Genomic DNA, 27,445 nt, shown 5'->3' on the forward strand with positions numbered 1-27,445 from the left:
CAAATCTTCCAAATTGTAAAGTTGTTCTTTACCAAGCTTGTGATCAAGCCACGACCATTTTCTCTATTGGATTCAAGTCTGGACTATTGGCAGGCCATGGAAGCACTTGAATTTTATAAGAATTGAACCAATCGCTATCAACATGCGCTTTATGACATGGCGCATTATCTTGCTGGAAAATAAATCCATCTTGCAACTGCCATAAATCAATGCTAGGAATAAGCAAGTTTTTCTAAAATTTCGATGTACCTTTCTTTGTTGAGTCTACCATCAAATAAATGAAAAACGCCAACTCCACAGGCACTCATACAGGCCCAAATGCCTATTGAACCACTGTCTTGTTTTGTTCGTTTCAAAATGCATGGTTCATCTAACCGTTCACTTGGAAGTCTACGCAACATTACGCGACCTTTTCTGTTGTCTACCTCAACGTTCATTTCATCACTAAAGACCACACAGCTCCACTGATCTGTTGACCAATTTTTATGTAGTTTGCACTACTCTTTCCTGGCAAATTTTTGTTTTTTATTTAAGCGTGGTTTTGTTGCAGCAGCACGCCATAAATAATTTAAATTGTGGAGGACCCTTCGCACAGTTCTAGGGCTTGCTTTCAGACCATTTGACAGTGTCCATTTCGTAGACAAGTCTGTAGATGATGCTTGTCTGTTTTCTTTCATTAATCTCACTAACGAGCGAACATCACGGTCATTTGAAATTTTATTGCATCCAGTCCTATGACGATCAATAATTGACCGGGTCTCTTTGTATCGTTGAATTATGTTAATAATGCAAGAGTGAGACCTTCCGAGCTTTTCTGCTATTTGTCTGATGCTATAGCCTTCTTCTTTTAATACAAGAGCCGCGTATCTGTCTTTTTTTTCGATCTTTGCACGCATTTTTGCAATATTTTTATATCCTTATTGCAATTCAAAAAATAAATGTTTATTTGATATCAAAACTCAGGTTTCGACATTTTATTTTATAGCCAACGTAATAAGCAATTAAGACAGTTAAAAAAAATAATGGATTATTATTTTTAATAAGTGCAAATTAAAGATTTGAAAGTGGTCGTTAAATTTTGTCCAATTTATTTAAAGAAGATTTATAAGTACTCATCAGTTTTTTAATAAGTTAAACGCTATTTAATTAGAATTAGATTAAAAAAATTATACCACTTTAATCCGTATGTTTTAATTAACAAGATATTAAAAAAAAAAATTTAATATGTCAATTAGAATCTTCTTAATTTTAATTTAAAGATTAAGAAACTAACTAAAAAATGAGTGGTCTTTAATTTTTGGCCATCGCTGTATATATATATATTATATATATATATATATATATATATATATATATATATATATATATATATATATATATATATATATATATATATATATATATATATATATATTATATATATATATATATATATACAGCCATCAGAATTAGGTTCGCCATTTGGCACTGCCAACATAATTGCCAACCTAACAGTGTCTGAAGTTGGCAACTTTTTGGCAATGATGAGAAAATTAATTGAGCAGTTAAATCCTTTTAATTTTTTGAAGCAAAATTTAAATGCCATTCGGTAAGAAAAATCATAACTCTTGTTAATTGATAGATTTTTTTGCATTTTTATCACACAACAATTTTTATCAACTAACAAAAAGAGTTAGGATATATTTTTAGCCTTATTTTTATGATATTTTGTATAAAGACTGTATCTGCAATCCAATTAAACAATCAGCAACTTTTAACAAATTTGTCAAAAGATCTTATTTTTGTGGATAAAAAAAGCTGTATTATCAATGTGTCAATGATAAACTTTGCATTGGGTGTTTAAAAAAAACTCCAACAATTCAATGAAAACATGCTTTACAGACTAAGAAACCATAACCTAAAAGCAGTAGTTTCAGCTTTGACTGGTGTAGTGATTATTTAACACCAACTTCTGTTGGTGTTAAATAATCACTAAAAATAGAAAAAACTGAGCAAAGAGCATTTAATCTATTCAATGGAACAGTAGAAAATGATTTTTTTAGAGATGAGTCCAAATTTAAATTTGTTAACAGAAAAAACTATTGAACAAGAAAAAGCAATTGAACAACCAACTGTGCAACTTTGTTCAAAAAATCTGCCAATTGCATTTGCTGTGTCTCTGCTTCCTTACTTCATCAGATTATTGTTGGTATCAAGTGGATATTGAATTTTAAGCAATTTTAATTTTAACAAAATCTGAGTAAAAAACCAGTAGTCAAAATACAGTTTTAAAATGTTGTCCTCTAGGGAGGGTTGTTCCTTCAAAGAACTTGTTTTATTAATCACAACTAATCTTTAGCTACTCTTATTTATTGTGATTATTGTGATATTTATATGATTACCTCAAAAAAGGTATAAGTTCCTTTACCTGTTATGCAGTATGATATTAGTCATTATAACCTATGTAAAGCAATGGCAATATCAGTCTTCTTGACAGATAGTTCATTTGAAACTTAAATTATTTCCTATAGAATTTAGCTGACTAAAATTTTTCAAGTTGGTTAAGGCAACTATGCCACATATAGGATTAAAATACAAGGTGTACTAGTATGAAATGAGCATTTTCTTTGTGAAAATGAAACACTAGTTTTAAATGGGAAAGTGAAAATATTTATTTAAAGCATTGAACATTGCTTTCTACACATTTTAACCACCTTCCTGGCGGATACCAGGCTAACAGAAATGTTGACTTTTAAAGCAATAAAAATCCTGCTAAGCCAATGCATGTCTCATCATTAAAAACAAATGGTAGTCGGGAGGGGCCAAGTCAGGTGAATACAAATTATTTTGTCTTCTGGCTTCTACTGTGTCTTCTGGCTCATTCTAATTGTTTTTGGAGCAATGTATGGTTCAAATTGATCATTTTTTGTCTGTAACGATTAGTATTATCAGTTTCACCAGGCATTAGAGCTCATCATACACCACACCTTTCTGATTCTACCTAAAACAAAGCATTGTCTTCTTGCTGAATTAATCTTCCAATTTCTTGCCAAATTGTTTGTTTCACAAAAAAAATTTCTGATTCAATCAGAAATTGATTGTTGTGAAACATTCAACATTGATGTCATTTGCTTTTGATTCAAAGTACCATCTTCATCCAATATTGCTTGCAACTCGGTGTCTTCAAATGTATTTTATTTCTTACATCAAAATTATTATCTCTGTTGAAACCATTTTTTGCATGTTGCTTCTGATAGAGCATGATCACCATATGCCTTGGCAAACATTTTATGCGACTCTTCAGCACTTTTCTTCTAATGAAAACATGAATGCTTTCCGCAAATCATCATATTTTGATAAAAAAAAATTGAATATTTTAACATAATAAAAAAATATGTTAGTTGTTTAATGACTTAATGTATGATAAATGTATGTTATAATACCAAACAAACAAAATTAAGGCTTGTTCAAATATAGGTTCCTTATCAACATATTTGTATCTTAACGTGTATATATCTTATACACATATACATATGGTATACATATGGTATACATATGGTATATATATGGTATACATATGGTATACATATGGTATACATATGGTATAAACCTGGTAATATAATATAGCTTATCTTCAAAAGTTGTGTTAAATAATTTAAAGAATAATTTTTAGAGTCAACCAATAACTTTGCTTTTTATTTCAAACCCATTATATTTCCAAAAATATATATTTGATTACTGTATAGGAAATATGAAACAAAGTAACAATATTACCAATGAGTAATAATTCTTGAATTAGCATGTCGGAATTCTCCTTCAAGTTTCTGTCCATCAGAAGTTAGCTGCCTGACTGGTTTTCTAAGTCTAAAACAAATCATATAAGAAAAGTTTATGATTTTTTTACAAATTGTAAATTTGAAAAATAAACAAGCACAAAAAATTAACAAATTTTTATTTATATTAAAATATGTAAAATGCTAAACATTTACTTTGTCAGTAAAAAACCAGACAATATTAAATATCCAGATATAACTAAATATCCCATTATAGCAAGAGGATTCTAAATACAAAAATATAAAAATTATGTGTAATTAGTCATATATATATATATATACATATATATATATATATATATATATATATATATATATATATATATATATATATATATATATATATATATATATATATATATATATATATATATATATACATATATATATAATAGTACAAAATTTTACCCATTAATTAAAGCTCCCTTATCAAGTTTTTTTCATTTTATATAGCATTTCATTAATAGAGACTCATCAAAATAAATGATCAAAATAATAAACTTTAATTTATACCAAAAGTTAAACTACAGGAAGTCATAAATGTCTTAACTACTGCAATGTCTCACATTTGTGGAATATTTAAAAAAAAAGTGTTGATAATATTAAAATTGTTTACTTCTATTATATATTTATATTCTATTTAATTGTCTACCTTTTTTATATATATTTTTAAAGAGAAATTTATGATTATTACTTTTTGAGCTCACTTACTTTATAGTTTTTCAAGAGAAACTTTTTTCATGCCTGCATTTAGAAATCAAACTTGATTTTTTATTTATATTTTTTTTAATAAACATTCTTGTTTCGCATATGGAATTATTTCAAACTTTTCATGTAGACATAATATACATTTTTTAGAAATAATATTATACCCAGGCGCTGTTTAAAGGATGGACCAATTTAATATAAAATCATCAATATTTTCATCTTTCAATTCCCATGTCTTTTAACATGGTGTCTTTTGACAGTATGGTGTCTTTTGAACATTTTTTATTTATAAAAGATTGCTTATGATTGGCAAAACGATTTTTCCATTCATCCTCTGTTAAGCCAATATATTGTTTAACAGGTACATTTTTAGAAGAAACAACATATTTATATACCAAGTTTTAGATAAACATTTTCCACTCATTGGACAATTTTTTTTTAGTTCACAGTTAAAAAGTTTTTGTTATTTTTTTTTATTTAGAAGTTCTCTTTTGTAAAACAAGATATTATTGACTTTTTATAATTCTTTACACATTTTTTACAATTTTCTTTAATTTTATCATTTAGAAGTTCTTTTTTGTATAACAAGACATTATTGTGACCTTTCTACAATTTACTTTTCAACATTTTGTGAGCAATTGTAGCTAACTTTAATTGTATTTTGGTTAAAATTTGTATGCAATTTATATGAAATATTTATTCAGCAATTTTAAAAACACTTATTCTATGTTAGTGGAAAAAAATTTTATATGGAGGGGGAAGGGGGAGGGGGGAGGGTTAAACCAAATCTTAGAGATAAAACAAATAACATTTACCAACTCAAAACAAAAAACAAAATCTTACAGGACAATTTTACTGATTCTTATGAGAAAGAGTATTGCTCAAAGTATCACTAAAAAAGTTAACCTTGAAACAAAATCAAATCAACTACCCAAAGCTTTTTGTAACACTTAAAGATCATAAATCAAATTTTCAAAACAAACTTCTTTGTAGCCTAATAGCTCCCTCAAAAAGTGAGATTGGACATGTAAGCAAAATTAAATAGGACAAAATTAATAATATTCTTAGAAATAAACTATATTTACAACAGTGGAAAACACCACTGACATTATAGATTGGTTCCCCATAATTAAAAATAAAAAAGACTATATATTTATTCAATTTGACATTAATGATTTTTACCACTCAATAATATATACTCAATATATATTTTACAAAAATTTAACAATTTTAAGAGCAATTTTACAAAACCTTTGAAATAAAAATATTCTATTTAATGATCAAAATTAAATGTAATTAAAATAATAATAATAATTCTATTTAATGATCAAAATTAAATGTAATAAATATAAAATATTTATTACAATACAGACAAGTTATAAAAACACAAAAAAACAATAAGTTAAAGCAACATTTTTAAAATTTTAAAGAAAGCATTCTTAAAGCTTTAAAGATCTTTAATAATTTCATTATTTAAAATTGGTTTAATACATTTTTACTGCATTGTATGCATATGTTATATTAATACCTATACTTGCAACAAACCTTATAACTTGAGGTGTTAATAAGAGCTTTCACATACATAATCAAATCCAATAATGGCTAAATATAAGTTGAAGATCAAAATTAAATTGTCTTACTAATGTGTAAAAAGTCATGCTAATTCAAGAATTATTACTTATTGGTAAATAAGTAATAATTATTAGCTGGAAATAACATTATATAACAAAAGTACATACTTTAGTGATCTTCAAATAAAGGCCAACAAAAGATTCGCAAAACTTATCAAGATCCTGTAAAATAAATAACATAAATAGTATTATGTAGACAATCAGCATTATTTTTGTATAACTTATGAGCATTAAAAATATCTATCTGTTGATTATACGTGAACCAGTCAATACTTAACTGTTAAGTAGTAAATTTTTAGGTATCAAATACTTTTATACATTTTTTGCATAAAAGAATACCTCAAAATACATAAGGTTTGCATCAGCTCTAAAGTTTTGTAGGGAAAAGAAAAAAACAACTTTTTACATTTTAGGTAAAAAACCTAATTACAAACACTTTTTATTGTTTAACATCCCCTCCCCCCTCTTCTTTTCTAAACTAAAGTTAGAGCATCAATAATTGAATGGCATTGTTTTTGTCAATCATTTAGTATCAATATATATTCATATTAACACTATTTTTATAAATGACCTTGAATTGAAAAAATTTTCTGAAAAGAGTTTCACAATTTAATTTAATATAAATAGTATAAACTAAACTGAAGTAAATACTTAATATGACATTAGTATCAATGATGCCATTTCTAACATGTAACTAAATAACTCACAAAAATATGAACAACTCATGTATAATAAAACTATTTGGAATAAGATTGAAAGAGTTTTCATATTCTATGAGCGTTTAAGTTTTTTTAATGTATTGCAATAAAATATTTTTACATTTTAAACTTTTGAGGATGGTTAAAGAACTTAACATTCTATTTAAAAAATATTTATAAAAAGCAAAAAACTTCACTAAAAAAAAATTAAAAAAAAAATTTTTCAAATATTTAAAAAAAATTTAACTAAAGATAATCACTTTCGAAGAAAATTTAAACTTCTTTTTCTTTGTTGCCAATATCTTTTAAATTTAATTTTTTAAAATCCTTTTTCTTTTTTTTTTTTGTTTTTGGTTCGTTTAATTAAAAAAAAAAAAGCATATGCCATTCCTGAAGTCATTCCTGAAGTCATTATGGTTTCTAATCGATCCTCTTTATAATAACTTTAGAAGAACAATAAAAATTTCAACCAGAGCATTATTCTTTTAAAATCTTTGTTAAAATAGTAATATTGCTGTCTAAAAAATTTTAAAATCTTTTTTTTTTTTTGTTTATTCTGATTCACTCTCAACAAAGCAGCCACTATTAAGATAGGAGTTACTAGAAAAAAAGAATAGAGTTATAGAGCAAAGAAACGGTTGACAGAAGACTTAAAAAGTTGGAGGTTGTATCAACCAGGAAAACATGAAGATGGGAGAGAGTTCCTAAGAGTTGAAGTGCGGGGAAAAAAACTAGACAAATAAAAACTTTTAGAGCATGCTGGGACAGATACAGTAAAAGAATTGTGCTATAAACAAAAATAATATAGCTAAGAAAAATTGTATTTTGTTTTGAAATCCATAGTTTATTCAATAATTTTTTAGTTAGAAAACTTTATAACTTTTTAGTTATAAATCATTTATTTTAAAATTTATTTATTACAAAAATTGCTACAGCTAACAAGTAAATATCTTTACGCATATTAAATATATATACTAAACCTCTAACAAACATATATTCTATGTTTTAATGAGCCGCCTAAAAGGTACTAACTTAGAAATATTTGCTACTGCCTTAATTCAAGTCCTGTGATAACTTCTTCATTGGTAGCTTTTTTAAATCTATCTAATGATAAATAAAGATCTAGCATTTCTTTTCTTTAAATTTGTTGTTGTTTCAGGCTCTTGTATAATATATGCCTCAAAAGATGCTTCTTGCAATAAAACTATCTGGAAAGACAGAGTCAGTTTCTAGAAATGTGGCCTTGTTCCATTACAAGTATACACACTTTTGTTCCATTCCAAGTAAACACACTTTTGTTCCATTACAAGTAAACACATTTTTGTTCCATTACAAGTAAACACACTTTTGTTCCATTACAAGTAAACACACTTTTGTTCCATTACAAGTAAACACACTTTTGTTTTTTCGTGCTTAAAATTTTTCTCTAACTCGTTATTTTCAGATTTAAAATAGATGAAAAGATAAAAAGTTTTTAAAATTCTAGTGTAAAATATCTATGTTAAGAGATATTTTATAAGAAAAAAAACAAAAACTGTATTATCAAATGTAAAAAAAAATACTAACTTCTGTTAAAAGCTGATCAGGATTGATAACTCTTCCATCTAAGTTATTCATTTTGTAGAAATTCATTCCACTACAAAAAAATAAAATAAAAAAATTTTATGGCAAAGCAAATCTTAAAATGTTCTCTGTATATTTCAAAAAAAAAGAAAGGAAAAATTTTGACTCAATTGAAACTCTAAATATTAGAGAAGTCTTTTGTAGGTGTGAATAAATATACATATATATACATACATACATACATATATATACTAGTGAAATGACCCGCACAATCGAATGAAGAATTTGTTGATGCTTTAAATTAAAATTAATTAATTTTTATTCTTTCTTGGACATTTTCTAAATAGTCCGCTATATAGATACTACGTAGCCTGCAACATAGCTTTACAATAGCCCAACATACCGGTTTTACATAGCCTGCAGTCTACCCACTCACTACATAGCTATGATACAACATGCTTTAACATAACCTGTTATACAGCTACTAAGTAGCACGCTCATATCTACTACATAGCCAGCTATATAGCTACTACACAGCCTGTATCCTGAAAAGTATGTAGCCCACTACATACTTATGTGGTAGCTATGAAAAAACAAAACAACCCGCTACATCCCTACCAATATAAAATGTACAATACAATATGTTTTGAATAAATTTTTATAAAATATTTGACGCAAGTGTTAATGATATAAAAAGAAAAGTTGCAAAAGTAAAAAAAATTTAAGTTAAATACATTACTAAATTTAAGTTTAATTTTCAAGTCAAAAGTTATAGGAAAAATTAGTCCAAGTTTTAATTTGGCTGTAATTTTTTTTTCTTTACTACGTAGCCTGCAGGGTACCTGCCCACTACATAGTTTGAACTTTGTGCAGGGTATCCGCCCACTAGATAGCCTGTCATATAGCTTTTAAATAACCCAATATATAAGTACTACATAGCCTGCAGGATACCCACCCACTACATAGCTTTGTAGCAACATACTACAACATAACCTGTTATGTACCTATTACATAACCTGTTATATAGCTACTACATTGCCCACTCATAACTAATATATAGCTACTACCTAAGCATGTAGCCTGCTACATACCTATATATAAAATATAATAATACAATATGCATTAAACAAATTTATACAAAATATATTACTAAATTTAGTAATGAAAAAGTAAAAGTTGAAAAATCAAAAAAAAAATTTAATAAAAAATAATAATTTTAAATGAATTAAATTACCTGATTTTTATAACTATTTATCAGTTCAAAAGTTGGATATGTTAATTTGATGTCAAAGACGCAAAGTAAATTGCAATGGCTTTTTTTTTTAAACTTTAAAACAATTTTTTTTTTTTGCACTAAAACTACCATAAATCATTATTAAATTATCCTTTTTTTTTTTTGCTAAGATCACTTTCACATTGATTATAATAAAAACTCATTTTTTACTTTTTTTTATGTAACAGTTTTTGAGTTTACCTCGGAACACCATGTTACATAAAAAATGTCCACAGACAGACACAGACAGACAACCGCTAGGCTTTTATATAATAGCATATATACATATATATATACATATATATATATACATATATGTATATATATATACACATAAATATATATATATATATATATATATATATATATATATATATATATATATATATATATATACACACTACTGGTCAAAAGTTTGGGTTTACTTGATATTATATATTAATACTTGATATTATATACTAATATTGAATTTAATGATACCGTTACCCATTTGTGAGTGTTTGACACGAAACTCACGGCAGCCATTATACCCAAGTTAAGGGCAAGAATGAGTTGCAGCACTTTTTTTATTTAAGAAAATGTGAACGAATGTATATGCAAATGTCTGACTAATGAACAATTTAAATTATGTAATGTTAAAAACTTAATCAAGTTTTACAGTTTTACTTTTACTTAAAAATTGCACTGCTACAATATCTCTTTAATTTTGATTTATAGCATTTATTCGCCATTTTATAAAGTTGTTTTTTGTATAAGTAGTGTTAAAAATTGGCAGATTAGTGTTCCTTATCAGCCAAAGTGTGCATTAGTAGCTGCAGTGGTTAGTTCAATGCACTTTCACAGTACAACAGGGGGGAGGGGGGGACAAGTTCTGTCACTTGTATTTTTATTCATTTTTATATGTTATATGCATAACATATATAAAGATATTATATACTATAACAAACAAACGGACGAGAACTTTTAAAAAAGCCTAAAATTTCTATAAACAAGAAAACAGTAAAACAGTGGGAGAAGTTTTTAGCACACGTGTAATGATAGAAATTATGTTATTAATATGCTTTGGTAACTAGCAAAATCTGCATGTTTAACACACATTAAAGAGACAACTTTCATTCTTATAGAAAGAAAGATTTTGCATTCAAATTTTTATTTTCTTCAAAGTTAATTAACAGGGTGAGGGTCCTAATAAGCAGCGGATGGTCTGGAAAAAAATTTAATAAAATCCTAATTAAAACTTAATGCAGAAAAAAATTAAGACCATACCTGTTTTTTTTATAGAAGTTTACAACTTTACAAAAAGAAGTTATAAAGTATTGAACATTATTTGTAAACTCAAAATAAAGATTTAACAGACTTTTTATTTTCTACCACTTACTAAAAATTATTGAAATAAAAGAACTATATAAAGAATAAGAATATAAATGGTTATAGTATAGAAAAGTATAGAAAAGCTAGGATATATATATAAAGAAAAAAGTATAGAAAAGCTAGGATAAATATATAAAGAAAAAAGTATAGAAATGGTTGATGTGGAATAGACTTACCATGACCTGTATTATATGGGCATGATAAGTTCATTATTCAACATATTTTGAAGTCTATTTTCAAAATTTGGGTAAAATTAAAAGTAAAATAAACATACTCTAAATAACGATCTTGTAAAGTAAAAGTTATTCTTGATCGCAAACTTATCTTTAGTTCATCAATAGAAAACTAGGTTTAAATAAAAGTAATTTAATTATAACAAATGTTATTTAAAACACTTTAAATTTTTTAAAAGAACATTTTAAAATAAATTTCACAAAAAAAAAAACAACTGATAAACACAATAAATAGGAAAACACAATAAACCTTCATCATCTGAGTTACAAAAGCAATCTAAACATATAACAATCAGTTATTAACAACAATTAATAAGTTATAAATAACAATTAATAAGTTATAAATAACAATCAATAAGTTATAAATAACAATCGATAAGTTATAAATAACAATCAATAAGTTATTAACAACAATCAATAAGTTATAAATAACAATTAATAAGTTATAAATAACAATTAATAAGTTATAAATAACAATCGATAAGTTATAAATAACAATCAATAAGTTATTAACAACAATCAATAAGTTATAAATAACAATCAATGAGATATTGACAACAATAGATAAGTTGATAATAACCATCAATGAGATATTAACAACAATCAATAAGTTATTAATAACAATCAATAAGTTATTAATAATAATCAATAAATTATAAAAATTAAATAAAAATCTTTAAATATATGAAAACTATAAAAATCAAAAAAGCAAATAAAACTCATTTTACAAAATTAACAGAAAAAAACTCATATAAATTTATTAAAAATCATAATTTTTAAAAATAAAGCTGGCCAACTGAACAACAAATCAATACCCAAAATGTTCCTGGTAATACTAGAGACATGGGACAATAATGAGTTAATTAACAGGTTAAAAAAACTTTCTATTAAATAGAATTGTAATTTTTTTAAAAAATTGATTAAATTTAATTATTTCTGCAATGATTTTACTGCAATTATTGTTATCATTAGAATAAGAGAATTATTTTTATTATCAGAGTAATAAAAACAACTATAATAACAATAATAAAAATTGAATTTCAAACGAATAAAATAAAATTTAAAAGAGAATATACTAAAACATAAGAAAAAGTTATTAAAATATAAAAACAATTAAAATAAAACATAAACAGCAATTTTAAAATAATTATACATACAAGAGGCATTGCAGTGATATAATTAATTGAATTGTCTTTGAAAGATCCCAAATCTTTGGAAATTATTGACCTAAAGATATAAAAAATTAAAACAATGTAGATTGATTAATATAAGTTTATATATAGATATTGAATCTCAAATAAATAAATAAGAACTAAAAAAGTTTGTTCAAAAAATTAAACTTAATTTCTTAAAAAAGAATAAGAGATAACCAGTCAGTTTCAAAGCAATAAAAATGAATACACAGAATACATACATTAAGGAATGATATAAATTAAGAAATGATATAAATTCACAGAACACATACATTAGGAATGATATAAATTTTCTATTAAAATCAAGGACTGCTTAGATGAAACTTGATGGTTGCAATTTAGGGAATGATGTCTCAACTAACCTCGACTACAATTGTTTTAACTTCTTCCAACAAGAATTATATATAGAAAAAAATAATTAAAAAAAAAAAATATATATATATATATATATATATATATAAATATATATATATATATATATATATAAAACTATAACTAAACAAAATGAATTCAAAGCAATAAGAAATGAAAGTTAAAAAAATGTCTTTAAAAATTTAAAAGAGATAAAACTAACTATCATTACACACACTGTGATTCAACTCAAAACACTCAAAATGTGATTAAACTCAAAACACTGTGATTTTACTCAAAACACTATTATTTTACTCAAAATACTGTGATTAAACTCAAAACACTGTGATTTTACTCAAAACACTATTATTTTACTCAAAATACTGTGATTAAACTCAAAACACTGTGATTTTACTCAAAACACTATTATTTTACTCAAAACACTATTATTTTACTCAAAATACTGTGATTCAACTCAAAACACTGTGATTTTACTCAAAACACTATTATTTTACTCAAAATACTGTGATTCAACTCAAAACACTGTGATTTTACTCAAAATACTGTGATTTTACTCAAAACACTGTGATTTAACTCAAAACAAAGTGATTTAACCCATAACACTATGATATAAAATTAACAACATAATTAAACTTGAATTTCACAACATTTACTTCTTATAAAAAAAATTACCTTTCTATTGAGGTTGTCATAGAGATCATCCAAACATCACAAAATGTTCTTGATAATAATGAAAACGCAATAAAGACTAAACGAGCAGCCTAGACCAAATAAAATACTTTTAAATAGCAGAACATACAACTTAACAAAACTTTAAATAGTGGAACATACAACTTAACAAAACTTTAAATCAGATTTTCAAGTAACTTAAAATAATTTTAATATAACTTTTGGTTACCAAAAGCTACAAAAAACAGATGCTTCTCTCCTCCTCTATATCTTGTAAGTTAATTTTATTTTAAAATTTGCACTGTTTTAAATACACTTTCATGTAAAAAAAAAATTATGTTATTATGAATTCACTTTTTATCCTTTGTATGTTCAATTTGATCATTCAGAATGATGTTATTTTGAAACATTGAGTTAAATATTATAACTTAGATGTCTTACCTCTTTAGAAAACGGTCCTGGAATAATTATCTTCATAATCTTTATCATCTGCCTAATAAAAATTTAAAAAAAGTAAAAAAAACAGGAAAAATAAACTAATAAAAAAAACATGCGCTAATGCAAGTTGAAATATTTTTTAAAAAACTAGTTTTAAAATGAAATGGGTAACTTCATTAGCTATGCATTCCTTCTTCTCCCTAAGTTGAAAATTATTTTACATAAATTCTGAGTAAGTGACCGGGAGCCTGGCCCTGGCTAAAAATGAGATTCACAAAGTACAAACCACAAAGTTGTAGAAGAGTAAAATTGAGAATTCATTTTAGCATTGGAAGCCGGAGTGATTTGGATGTCTAATAATGGTTAAAATTGTCTTCAGTTAAAAAACATTGTCACATTTTTTTTACTATTCTATTTTATTGCTTCTAACAAGTCTGCAAGCAACCTCTATTAGAATTGGAAGAACTAGAAGAGAAAATATGAAATTTATAAAGCAAGATAATGATTAACAGAACTCTTAAAATTTTGCAAATTATATGAATGAGGAAAACAAGATGAAGGGAGTGAATTCCAAAGAACTAATGTCCCAAAAAAAAAAACTTGACAAAGAAAAACTAAATTATTTTTGCAAGAGCAAGTAGGTCTGGTTTGCAAGAGATAAGACTCAACAGAAGAAAAGTTACTTTGAGGACCTGAATATTAGCGAATGATAGATTTAGAACTTGGTGATGACGATGGTTTTTTGTGTTTTATAGTTTTTGATACTTTAATCATTTCTTAAATTGGTTAAAGAACTTGACTCAAAGCATAGATAGTACTCAGTACACAATCTAATAGTTAAAGCAAATGCCTTTTTACTATTAATAAACCCTAAGCCATAACTAAGGGCTCCAAATGTGGCCTCAACAAATTTTTCAGTAAGTGCAAAGGATTAGGGGGTAAGTTTAAGTCACATGAATTGAATAAAAATGATAAAAATAGCTGCTGTAAGTATTTATGGTGTACAAAAGGAGAGCTTAGATATTTTACGAAAAATTAAAAGCATTAAATAAAAATACAGATGATTGATTACTGAATCATCTGCATTTTCTTTTAATGCTTTTAAAATAATTTAACTGCTGTATTGTGATTTGGCTTCATGCAAAACTTTTCAACTCCAAACATTCCTGTTCAGGGATGTTTTACATGAGGCAGCTATGAATTTTTTTTTTTTTCATCCACAATATCAAAAAATATCAAAAAAGAATAAGTAAATTTCTACATATACCATAAAGAACACAAGGAAAAGTCTCCCACAAAGTTTACACAAATTTGTTTGAATATATGATAAGCAAATTGCATTTAGAACAACCTGTTACAATTAAAACTTTACACTGGTAGAAGAGTTAAAAACTTTTGAAAAATTAGAAAGAATTATAAATTATTTTAAAAGCTTTGCAAAAATCCAAAGGTTTGGCATCAAAAATATTTAGAAAAAAAGGTGTGTTTCTATTATTGTTTTGAAATATTTATACAAAGGACTAAACTCTATAGCTTGGTCGTGGTCAGAGTACAAAAATAGTAATACCATTAAATATCTTAGTAGCATCACCCAATAGGTTCTGCAAGTTTTTTGTTTTGAAAGTTGGGGAAACTCCATGTTTCAGACAAGCAGATTACCATAGAGTAAGGTTTTCTCAACATGTTTCAAACTGGTGTTCGTATACTAGCAGATTAAGGCTTTTTTATTAAATTAAATTGTTGGTGCAAAATTAAAAGTACCAACTTTAACAAAATGAAGAAGCCAGCTCACAGCAAAAGAAGCCAACGAATCAGCTTTTTGATGTTCATGTGGATCTAGTTATTTAACAATTAAGAAAGTTATTTGGATTTGTTGTTAAACAACCTATAAGTCAAGCCATTATTGAATAATATTGTTTTTTGTTTGCTAAGTGGATTACATTGTTTTTTTCTGTTTGTTGGTTAATTAACATTGTTTTTTCTATTTGTTAATATAGGTGTAGCTTTACTGAAAAAAAATATATATATATTTATCTAACTGATTTTTTTAATGTATTTTTGTTTGTTTCTAGTTTTGTATCCATGCAAGTTAGGGAAACCCATGATTTTTTGGGTGCATGTTTTATAACAACACCTAAGTTGTGGCACCAATCAATCTTGCAATTTACATACAATAATTGGATAAAAACTTGGTTTTCGACAAAGATAAATTTTTGTTATTCTAATTCATTTGTTTGAGTCGTTTTTTCTAATAATTAAGTTTTTAATATTTATAAACGATTTTATTTTACTTATTAAAACATCTGCAACTTCGCTGATGACAAACGTTCTATTCTTGTGACATCAGAATAGAAAGGATTATTGCTTATCTTTAAACGAAATATCAAATTTCAAGTTTTATCAACAAAATCCAAACCCTAATAAGTTGTAATTTCTATCAGTTAGTTTAAATACTGGGGTGATTTACTTGTGAATGTTGGAAATATAAAGAACTTCCCTTCCTTTGCTTACTTTTGTTAAACTAATTTGGGTTAAAATTCTTAAAGATTTAAATTTGATCATGAAGCCTAACATTATCCACAAGAAATTTGATCTCATATTAGATGATATGCTAAAATTATTTTACAAAAATGTTAGGTCTTTTTGATTAAAAAAAAAAAACTTTTCAAATAGACTTTGATATACTCATTGTATTATTGTTGATTTTGTTTATTTATATCCAGGCTTTTAAACTGTAATTTTATTTATGTATATGTACAAATATATGTATATTGTACAAAAATAAAAAAAAAGTCTTGAAGAAAAAAAGCTGGGAAGCCCTCCTCTTTAATGAACTTTGTATAAGAATCATTAGAATTAATAAAACAAAATTTAGTTGAAAAAAAAAGACAAATATTTTTGAAAGCTGTTACAATATATATATATATATATATATATATATATATATATATATATATATATATATATATATATATATATATATATATATATACAAATTGTCCTGAGCAGCGAGTTATTGAAAGTTATTGGTCATTTGTAAAAGGAATCATATTGAAAAGCAAAAAATTAGCTAAAAGAAAAAAAAAAATGTATAGCCGCCTCAAAACTCCCAGCAGATGATGTCAAGTACTCCCAAAGATATTCGGTTTCTATCTAAGCGTCCAATAAAAAATGTAAGAAATTATTGAAATCAACAAATAATTCAATTAGCTTCATTGTATCAAAAAATTACAAAAATCTGTTAAGTAGTTTTCGCTTAATCGACAATTAAAGGGTGCTGAATTTCATCATGTTTAACCAATATATAATAGAAGTTTTTAGAGCATGCAGGAAATGACAAGTCAAGTGAGAATGAGTTTTGGTTACTGAAACTGGATATGATAGCTCCTTTAAAAAGCAACCATAATAGTATTTGTAAAAAAGAGAAAGAGATACAACTTTATGACAATCAGAGAGAGGCTCAGTTTGACATTATGACAGTATTAAAGAGGCAAATAAGAGTTTTGCAGAGGTAGAGAATGGAATCATGAGTAAAAAAATGGCAAACATAATTAAGAAAAGCAAGCTTAGCAGATGCTAATTTAGCAATCAATTGTATATATGGTTTCCATATTTTTGGACTATTTATCCCTAGTTGGCAAATGGTAGAATATGAGGATTTTTAAATTTTTTTTTTAAGTTGGCAAAACCATCAAGCCACCCGTCCCAACTAGAGGTGGTGCCAAAACCACAAGGTTCACTGTTTTTAATTATTAAAATTCGTTTACTTATTCTAGAGCGTAAATATGAAAGTATTTTTTCTCTTGATTTAGTACATTTAAAGGGTAAGTTTTTATTTTTTATTGTTATTACTATTCTGCCTTACTTTTCTACTCTTTAAACTTTTACTAAAAGTTTTTTCCAAATACAAATACTAGAATGTCCAATGGGAGGTTTAAATGGCCTTTGACTTTTGTTTTTAAGAAATTCATACTGAAAATTAAAAAAAGTTCAAAATTTTAGTTTTTTTGGGAAAACTCCATGTCAAATTAGCAGGAAAAAAAAATGTTACCTCATGTTTTGGATTTTGCTAACTTTTTCATATGTTATTAAAATCTGAAATTTGAAACCTCAAACTCCTTACTATTCTTGAGATACTCAGGAATCAATTTTCTTTTTTACGCTGACTTCTTGTTGTTAAATAGCAATATTTATGAACAAAATGAGGTTAGAAGGATCATCCTAAAATTTGGTACAAATACGATCTTAAACATGGCAAATAAAAATATCAAACTGAAATTTTATTTAGACTACCTTAAGTACATGTAAACTTCCAGTTGCTTCCAGTCTCCTACTGCTTAAGGTTTAGCACTGTTTTATGAAAGAATCAATTTAATTTTGGCATTAATTATATTGGAAAAATATTGACTCGAAGTAGTAAGAAACGTGAGCAGTCACCCTCATAATGAAGTACTGAAGTGCCTGATGAACTAAAAGAAGGTCCACTTATCCAGGATAAGACTAGAAGCAATATTAGTAATACCCCTTGAAGTAGTATTAGAACCCTAGCTTGCATAAAGCAACAGCAGACAGACCTGTGACAAAAAATTTAACAGATTTCTAGTTAATCGTCCTTCAATAATCAACCTGGAATATGGCACATAAAAACTTAAGCAAGACAGAATTGCATGATTAATGTCATGAAACTTTGAAATGAATGGCAGAGCTTGATGAAAAAAAAAAGGAAAAATAAATGATCCTGGTAACAGGAGAGCAAATTTTATTAAACAATTGGATTCTTTTTTTGACATTGGTGCACCAGACACCATCAATGAAATAAAAAAAACCAAATTTTTCTCAGACTGAAAAAAACAAGATGATATCAATTTCAATTTGGACCACAACAGGAAAGGAGATCATGCATAGGTGGACATGATAAAATATTTGAAACCAAAGTTGAAACTTGCAAGAAAGCACAAAGTAAAAATTACAGAAAGAGAACAGTGCAAGTTGGAAATGTTATAAGAGAAGAACAGGTTGAATAAGTTTTGAAACTTAAAAGATGCATGGTCAAAACTGGATAAAAATCAACCAATTTAAGAACTGGAAACTGAAAACAAATCATTATTACTTGCAGTAATGTTATTTTGCAATAATTTAACAACTTTTCCAAAAGATGATTATTATGAATCTGCTTAAAATGCTCTGATAATCCTGGGTGAAATTCCTGCACATGGCGCCAACTTTCTCAAAACTGGGTTCTATGCATCAGGCATGTTGAATGGCCAAAAATCATATACTGTTTTTGGTCAATATATGCTGTTGGAAAGATGTATATGTTTTCCAAACAGATATGATATATGATGATAATATGGTTGCAAAACTTATGAGAATCAATGGAATATAGCTCATTTCTATGTTCCTGCATGGATGAAAGCATCCTGTGGAGCAGATGCACCTATAAACAGTTTCCAGTTCATGGCATGATTTTAAAGATGTTGACAAAGATATTGTTGATGTTGTAATTAAGAAGCTCTGCAATCATCAGTGGTATTTGTCAGAAGAAGTCATTTGTTTGCCTTGTTTAGTAAACACCCTTTATGACAAAAGCACTAAAAAAAGTAATGTCAGTTAAGTTGCTTTTGACTCAAATACCAGAAAACTTCTGCTTTAATAAACCAGTTTTCAAAATTAGTCATGAAACAACTTTGACAAGTCTTATTGGGCCTAAATCTCATTTATTGTTCCACATTTTGAATGTGAGCACAGACTGGATTTCCAAACTAGTTGAGCAAGTTGAGGTAATAAGTTGAACAATGGTATTTGGACCATGATTGCAGAGTAATTTGTTCGCACAGTAAAAATTGTCAACAATTAAGCAGAGCGTGGTGTCAAGTTAAGAGCGTGGTGTTAAGTTACTTAGATTTTACTACAATCATTACAAGTGATACTGAAAAAAGAGAGTAGTTGTTGCATAGCATCAAGCAGCATAGAAAGTTATATTCCAGTTTTAATAAATAGATACTGAATCTGTGAAAATACTTGAAGTTTTAGAGTGTAGAGTGTGTTGATTAATGAAAATTTAAGTAAAATCCTTCATGAAAATCATTTTTTGTTAAATATGGTTGCAAAATTGACTAAAAAAACACTATTTTTTGTAAAATAAAACGTTAAATGTAACATTAACATGGGTTTTAAACAATTAGCATGAATCCTGATAATGCCAACCTAGCTGACCCAAGAGCACCACTTATATGGGGTGATAGAGATAATGGTTACATGAGTGTTCTACTATGTAATACCAATAATTTTTGTTATAATTGTTTTATTGCGCTAACTACCGTTTTTATTTTATAGACCAAAATATTGATTTGCTATTTAAAGCGTGGTTTAACTTGGCTTATGCATTGCGTGAAAATATCACCATTTTTTAAGGTATAATGAAAATGATAAAAAATGGTTGAAAAGCTTTTATAAAGATACCTACATAAAAAAAATATAAAAATGAGATAACTAAAATAATTGACAAATAAAAAGTTTGAAGGGGCAGTCAGAGGAAAATCCTATGAAAGAGAGAATAGTCCTTTGAAAAGCAGTAAAAATCTTATGTAGGAATCTTATGTCATCAAATAAAATCCTTTCAAAATTGTCAATAAGTATGACAAATGCCATTAATTTAAATAATTATTTCCTTTAGAGGAAAGAGTTATGTAAGAATAATTTTCTTGTAATTTAAGTAAGTATTTCCTTGATTTTAATTGTTTGTAATCAATAATATTTGTAGGTAGTTATGAATTGTTATCCAATATAAACTCAGGTTTTGTAAAAGGGATAGTTTGATTTAGTAAAGTTGGATTTAGTGAAATGTTAAATTAAGCAAAGGTTCACAATGAAAATCGAAAAATTTGTGTGCTTCTTTGTCTGAAAAAATGAAAGCTTACTGCTTTCCAAGCAGATTTAATATGCTAGCTGTACAAGACAAAGATCAATATCAATGATTCTCGGGTACCACAAAGACTATGCGAATCATGTAAGACAATTTTGTGCAGAAAACAAGAGGGGAAAGAAATTATACTACTTTCTTTGTTTAGTTTCAATTCAATACAAGTGAGACCTGAAACAAGAGGCACAATGTGTTATTGCCTAATCTGCCATTTTGTTTAATTAAAGCTGCAAGAAAAACATCCTCTTTAAGAGCAAACCACCATTGAAAAAAAAACCAAATGTACATTGCAGCACATGCTTCTGCCTTTGAGAAAAAGGTTTCCCCATCAAATGCTCCCAAATAAAGTTCAGGGAAAACCTTTAATCTTTAGCAGCAAAAGATGCCAGAGCAGCTGAACAAATTGCATCTCGAGTTATTTCCAATAAAGAACTATCCGCTGAAGGAACTATTTGACTTGCTAAAGCATCTGATGGGCCTCCACTTACAATTACCCCAGGTAAATACTTATACTTAAATAAATTTTACATAAATATTCAAAGAAAAACTTTAAAAAAAAGAGAAAAGATAGCTTTTGCAAAGTATATTTTTAACAAGTTTCTAATCACTTTAAAAGCGAATAATTTGAAAAGTTTTAAACAAACTTTTTGAACAAAGTCTAATATAAAAATAAAATATGTATGTTTTGGCTTTAAGTCAAAGTAGCATCCAGCCACTATCAAGTGCTCCAAAATTGACCTCTCTTGCTCTTGTAAATGTGCTATTAAATACAGAACTATCGAACAACAGATTAAAAGAAACTGGTCAGAACTGTAAACCAAACATCGAGCAAAAGATGGTAGAGCCAAATTTTTATAAGAATTTCTTCAGAGCAGGTCAAAACTTGAGTGATTTCTTCACTTGCAGTAACTTAAAAATTACTAAGGCAAAAGGAAATTTTGGTACAGTTGCTCATTGCAATGATTTATCAAGTCTTGTGAATCATATTATTCAATCTTGCAAAACTTCTAGTGTATATTTGGTTAAGCTCGGAATTGATAGCCGTAAATGTTTTCTCAATTTTTGTTTAAGCATTGTTGATACTGGTTAAGAATTGATACCAGCCTCAAAAACATACTCTCACTTGAAGGACTGGCAAGACATTAGAGTTAAGAGACCAATTCTTATTGCCGTATCAAAAGATTTGCAAGAAACTCACTCCAATATTGAACAAATCTGGTCACTGATTAATGCGAATGAAGTTACCAATTTTGGCTTGTAATATGAAAGTTGCAAATATAATTTGTGGTCTTCAAACCCATTCAAGTATGCACTCTTGTCATGTACAAGGTGATGTAAAATTCAAGTGTCTAGCCAAATCTGGAAACTTGCAAAAACTGAGCTCAATCAATTCTAGCTTCGTGTCTTTTAGCGATCTGGCGTGTTTGTTGCTTATGCAAATTGGTTTGGCAATGTCATTCGAAAGCCAATTATCAGTAGCCTGACAATGCTATGATTTTGGAAAAAATCCCACCGATGGAATTGCATCTCCCTATAGGAGTTGTCTATCATTTTTTCAAGATATTTAAAACTGCTAAGATAGAAGCTGCCAAGTGGCCTGCTGTCCTCTGCATTTAACTGAGTTTGCAGGATTTGCAGGAATGCAGGATGCTTCTTAAAAATGTAGATGTGCTGATACAAACTCAGTTCCTAACATTCTTCACATAATTGAAGCATTCAAACATTGTAGTAAACAAACTGTTTAGACTGCTCATCAAGACTTTTATAAACTTTAATCACGGTATAACCGAAACAATATCCATCCAGAATACAAAGAAAGTTTATTATGTTGCAAGGCAACTGTAAGCTTTAAAGAACAGCTAGCATAATTCGATTTATTAGATAGATTTATTATTAGATAGGTTAGGCAGTAGAAAATCATAGGTTTAGGGTTTATAAAGAACATTTTAACCATTTTAATCTCTAACTACTGTTAATAAATATGAATTTTAATATTGCATGTAAAAATTTGAAGAGTATTTGACTAAAATAGTATATTAAGCTATTGTGAATAAATTTCTTGTAGCGAAAATCAAAGAACATACACAGTGTGCTAAATTGGCCGCCAGGTTTTATGTCCATCCACTCTGAATTTTTTTTTGTTCCCTATGAAGATACCTACCAAATAATTGTAAAAAAAAACCTTAATTCAAATCTATGAAGGGGAATCGTAAAAATTGCTTTTTATGTGCACCCAAACCTCTAGAAAAGGGTGGGGTGGGTGTGCTCTAAAAAAGAATTTTTTCTGATTTTTTTTTTTTTTTTTGTAATTTGATTACAAATGTAAATAATATAACCTTAATTAAGTTCTTTAAATACTGGTGAGAGTCTATCATAACTTTCTAGTACAACCCCAACGCAAACATAAATCTAAATTTTTTAGTAAAATTTGTAACTTATCTTGCTTAAAATGTTTTTTAGGGCATGATTATCATAATTTTGAACTGGCAACAACCAGGTCTATATGTTTAACAACATAAGTATGAATTATTAAAAAATTGATTAGTTGTGTATGCGTGTTTTTAATAGTATAAGATAAATAGTTATTAGGATAAATGATTACATAATGCTTTTATCTTTCAGTAAATTAACGTATATTTTTAAACAATTAAACGTTTAGAGAAAAAAGATTAAACAACAAAGCCTTTATTACCATATTATCTTAAAAATTATGCTACATATGCATAATACACAGAGCGTTTCACAAACTTTTAAATATACATTATGGCTAAAATCTTTTTGATCTAAAGCTGCAAACTGCTTTTTTAATTTTTTACCATGATCAGTATGAGAAATATCTCTCTTATAACCTATACATGTCTTCTTAAATTTAGCATGAATTCCCTCCCCTATTTGCACAGCGAATTTACCCAGACAAAAAGATTGATGAAGACAATATGGAATTGCATGATTCATTTTTTAACTTTTTGAACACCTGATTCAAGATCTGATTTTTGAAAGCGGATGTCTCTTTTTTCTCTATTTTCTAAAAAACCACCACCAGAATCCATTGACACTTGCGCTAAAGTCTTATAAAGATCAAGATCAAATCAAACAACCACCTAATTCTTTGAACAAAATTTGTAGAACATCATAATTGATCTCCAGATTTTCTTGTAGTTCTTTCAGTCTTCCAAATATATTGTTCTCAAAACTACTTTGTCCCATGCCTCTCAGCTTGGAGAAAAATAAATTGGTTCCATTATCACTCAGATCAATTGCAACTTGTAACTGGATAATAGTTTCAAGGGATGCAGAGGCTATGGTTCTGCAAAGAGTTTTGTTACAAACCAAAATTTGAATACACCAACTTGAACTGAAAGTTTGTTTCCACCAGTTGAAATCATTATTTTCTGTCCACTAAGAATATTTTTTCTTTCCATTTTACGTTTTAAAATATTAGCTACCACTTTTTCTGCACACTTAAAGTCTCCCTTACCTCCCAATGAATAATTAACTAGATTTTTAACTTTTTCTTTCTTTCTGCATGGATAAAAATATTCCTTGCCTTTAATTAAATCAAGTTTCATAATTTATTACTATTTTAATAAAAAATTTATTCCTTAATAAAACATTTTTTTAACAACTCAAATTTAAATCATCAGGAAGCTTTTTGACAAACCATCTGATGGTGAAACCAACAAAAGCAAAATAGTGAGGGCATATTGAAAATGCTTCTTCTAAAATAGGAATATTTTTTATTGGCTCAGGAGTTGAAATTGCTCTTGTTTTGAATTATGACAAATCATTCTAAATTGCATAATAAATAAAACCTATATTAATATAAATTTTATAAGTTATTTGATTTATTTTGAGCAATAAAATGTTTTTTTTACCTGTTTAACTTGAAGTAACCATATTTCTGTAACTTCTTTTTATTGCGCTTGTAAAAATAAACTACTTTTACAATTCTTATATAAATGTTTCAACTCATCATTTAATTTAGAACCAAACCCAAAATATATATATTTAATAATTAATGATTCAATAATGCATGTTATATTTGGAATTAACTTGCAGTTGTTTTTTATGTATGAATAATTTTATGCTAAAAATATAACTTTGGGTAAAATCTGATGAGACCATCATTCATAGATTTTATCAAAGTTGGTACACAAAAATTATGCCAGCTAAAAGACTTAGTTTATAGTCAGTATAGGCAACACTGTAAAAAAGACTAATACTGATTAATTTGAAAGAACTTTATGAAGCATTTAAATTGAACACTCTAATTTAAACATAGGATTTTCAAAGTTTTGCAGACTTTGCCAAGTAGGTGTGTAACCACAAACTCATCTAGCACTCACTGTGAATGTGTCTGTACTTTTCATCATAATGTTAAGTTAATCGATACTCTTAAAATTGACAAAGACTATAGAGATTTAATTAATTTAATTTAATGCAGTAGGGATAATGCATAATGCATGTTAAATCGATATCTGTTATGTCCTGACATTACTGCTTTAAAAGAATTCTTAACAGTAAAGTTTGATAACAGTGATTAAAAAATAACAACTAACCAATGAAAAAATATATTGTGCAATATATGTATGTGCAATATATGTATATAAAACTTCACATTAAAAAACTACAAGCCATAGTACAAGCCATGGTAAATCTGCTTGTGATGGCATTGAAAGCACAATAAAATGAATAACTGCACATGGTCCAAGTTTTTCTTGGACTAGAACAATGTGCAGTTATTCATATATAAGAAGATATGTGTTGGGTCCTATCAAATCAAGTTTTATGTACCATCGAATCACCATTTACAACAAATGTTTGTGTATACAAAATTTTAGAAATTGAATTGGCAAAAATTTTTGAACAACATCAACAACTATAAAAAAAAATTTTAATGCATCAATATTTTTATATTTCCATGTTATCTTTTCAAATATAATTAAGATATTACTGAATGTGTAACTGACACAATTCAGCACATAAAAAATTTATCCTGGTCACTTGTTTTTGTGTGTTTAATATTTAAAAAAAAAAAAGGGGAGGGTGGGGGTTTAGTAAAATGCTTAACTGCACCTCCTCCCCTCCCCTAGAACCTGAGCTCTTTCCAAAAAAAACAACTTCCTACAAAAAAATTTAAAATAAAATATAAATTTATAATTGCCTTAAAAACTTTAAAAATAACTATTTACAACATAAAGTTAAGCTATTCTTATCATAAATTAGTTGGCAATGAATTGTATACTAACTCAACGCAATATTTTATTTTTCATTTATAGTGATAACTGATACCTATATTGTAAGTTGTATTAATGCCTCAAAAAATATATCAAGGTGACATCACCATTTTGAACATCAAAATACCCCAAAATATATGCCTTCTTTTTTTCTTCAATTTAAATGTACTTTTTTTTTTTTTTTTTTTTTGTTAATTCACCTCCCCAAGGCCCAGAAGGCCACTACAGACGAGGAGGCTACTTAATTGTGGTTATAACCCTCTCTCAACTCTATAACTCTGAAACACGAACCTTGACGAACAAGGCCGTTGCACGGAGAAACAAGTCGAGCGCGGTACTACCAGGGACGTGGTGGGGATCGAACTCGGAACCTCTCGCTTAGGAAGCGAATGCTCTACCACTACACCACTACCATATAAGGTGATTAAAAAAAATTTTAATTTGATATTTGTACCTGCCATGTGAAAGATTGTCTATGCATCAAATTTCAGGATGATGTCTCATTTTATTGATAAAGTATTGCTATTTAACAACATAAAAGCATTTTCCAAAAAATGCTGAGTCAACATAAAAAAGAAAATGGAAATCTGAATATCTCACGAATCGTAAGGAGTTACAGATTCCAAATTTCAGATTTTTCTAATTTTCTTAAACCCTATAACATATAAAAAATTAACAAAATCCAAAACATTGGGTGACATAAGCCTGCTGATTTGACATGGAAGTACCCTTTGTTGGTTTTAATTTGTTTGTATTTAAACAACTATAATAAATAAAGTTTTTAATTTAAAAAACTTATATAATTTTCAATAAATACTATTATTATTAATTATCCATTACTCACCACAAAAAATTTGTGTCTACAGCACCTTTATTAGCTTTTAAATTCTAAAAATGTTATAAATATATTCAATTTAATATATATTATTAAGTTCTTAATACACTTCAATCATATTGCATACATATTAAATGAACTAAAAATAATTCTTACCTCATCAGATAAATGCAGTTTTGAGTGAACATTTTTCCTGTTAAATTGAAAAACCAAAAAATAATTAAATTTTTACTGGTGTAATTAACAGAACAATATAAATATTATGTTCACAATTTATATTATGTATAGATAAAATTTGTAAACTATTTATAAAAGAGAAAAGCCAAGTAAATGACTTGGTTCCTGCTTTGGGTCCATCTATTGATCAATTCTTAAAGTTAAAACTTTTAAATTAAAAATTTTTGTAGCTTCAGCTTTAAATTTTCTACAATTCAGCTTTAGCTTTCTACAATTCAGCTTTAGCTCTAAATTTTCTATGATTCTAGGTTTG

General features: G+C 27.1%; 1 protein-coding gene across 1 annotated transcript in view; it reads right to left on the reverse strand.

Annotated features, from left to right (window-relative positions):
• The window catches only part of LOC100215636 (ATP-binding cassette sub-family D member 3), a 77,386-nt gene that overhangs the window by 40,978 nt on the left and 8,963 nt on the right, over nucleotides 1–27,445 (reverse strand). The window contains exons 4-15 of the mRNA XM_065802006.1: nucleotides 27,112–27,148; nucleotides 26,965–27,008; nucleotides 13,965–14,016; nucleotides 13,527–13,615; nucleotides 12,447–12,516; nucleotides 11,540–11,566; nucleotides 11,331–11,401; nucleotides 8,416–8,485; nucleotides 6,260–6,313; nucleotides 6,066–6,122; nucleotides 3,969–4,039; nucleotides 3,754–3,843 (exon numbers count right to left, since the gene is read on the reverse strand). Coding sequence (XP_065658078.1) covers nucleotides 3,754–3,843; nucleotides 3,969–4,039; nucleotides 6,066–6,122; nucleotides 6,260–6,313; nucleotides 8,416–8,485; nucleotides 11,331–11,401; nucleotides 11,540–11,566; nucleotides 12,447–12,516; nucleotides 13,527–13,615; nucleotides 13,965–14,016; nucleotides 26,965–27,008; nucleotides 27,112–27,148 — 732 coding nt within the window. The remainder of the gene's footprint in view (nucleotides 1–3,753; nucleotides 3,844–3,968; nucleotides 4,040–6,065; nucleotides 6,123–6,259; nucleotides 6,314–8,415; nucleotides 8,486–11,330; nucleotides 11,402–11,539; nucleotides 11,567–12,446; nucleotides 12,517–13,526; nucleotides 13,616–13,964; nucleotides 14,017–26,964; nucleotides 27,009–27,111; nucleotides 27,149–27,445) is intronic.

Source organism: Hydra vulgaris, chromosome 07, assembly GCF_038396675.1.
Source record: "Hydra vulgaris chromosome 07, alternate assembly HydraT2T_AEP".
Lineage (NCBI taxonomy): Eukaryota > Metazoa > Cnidaria > Hydrozoa > Anthoathecata > Hydridae > Hydra > Hydra vulgaris.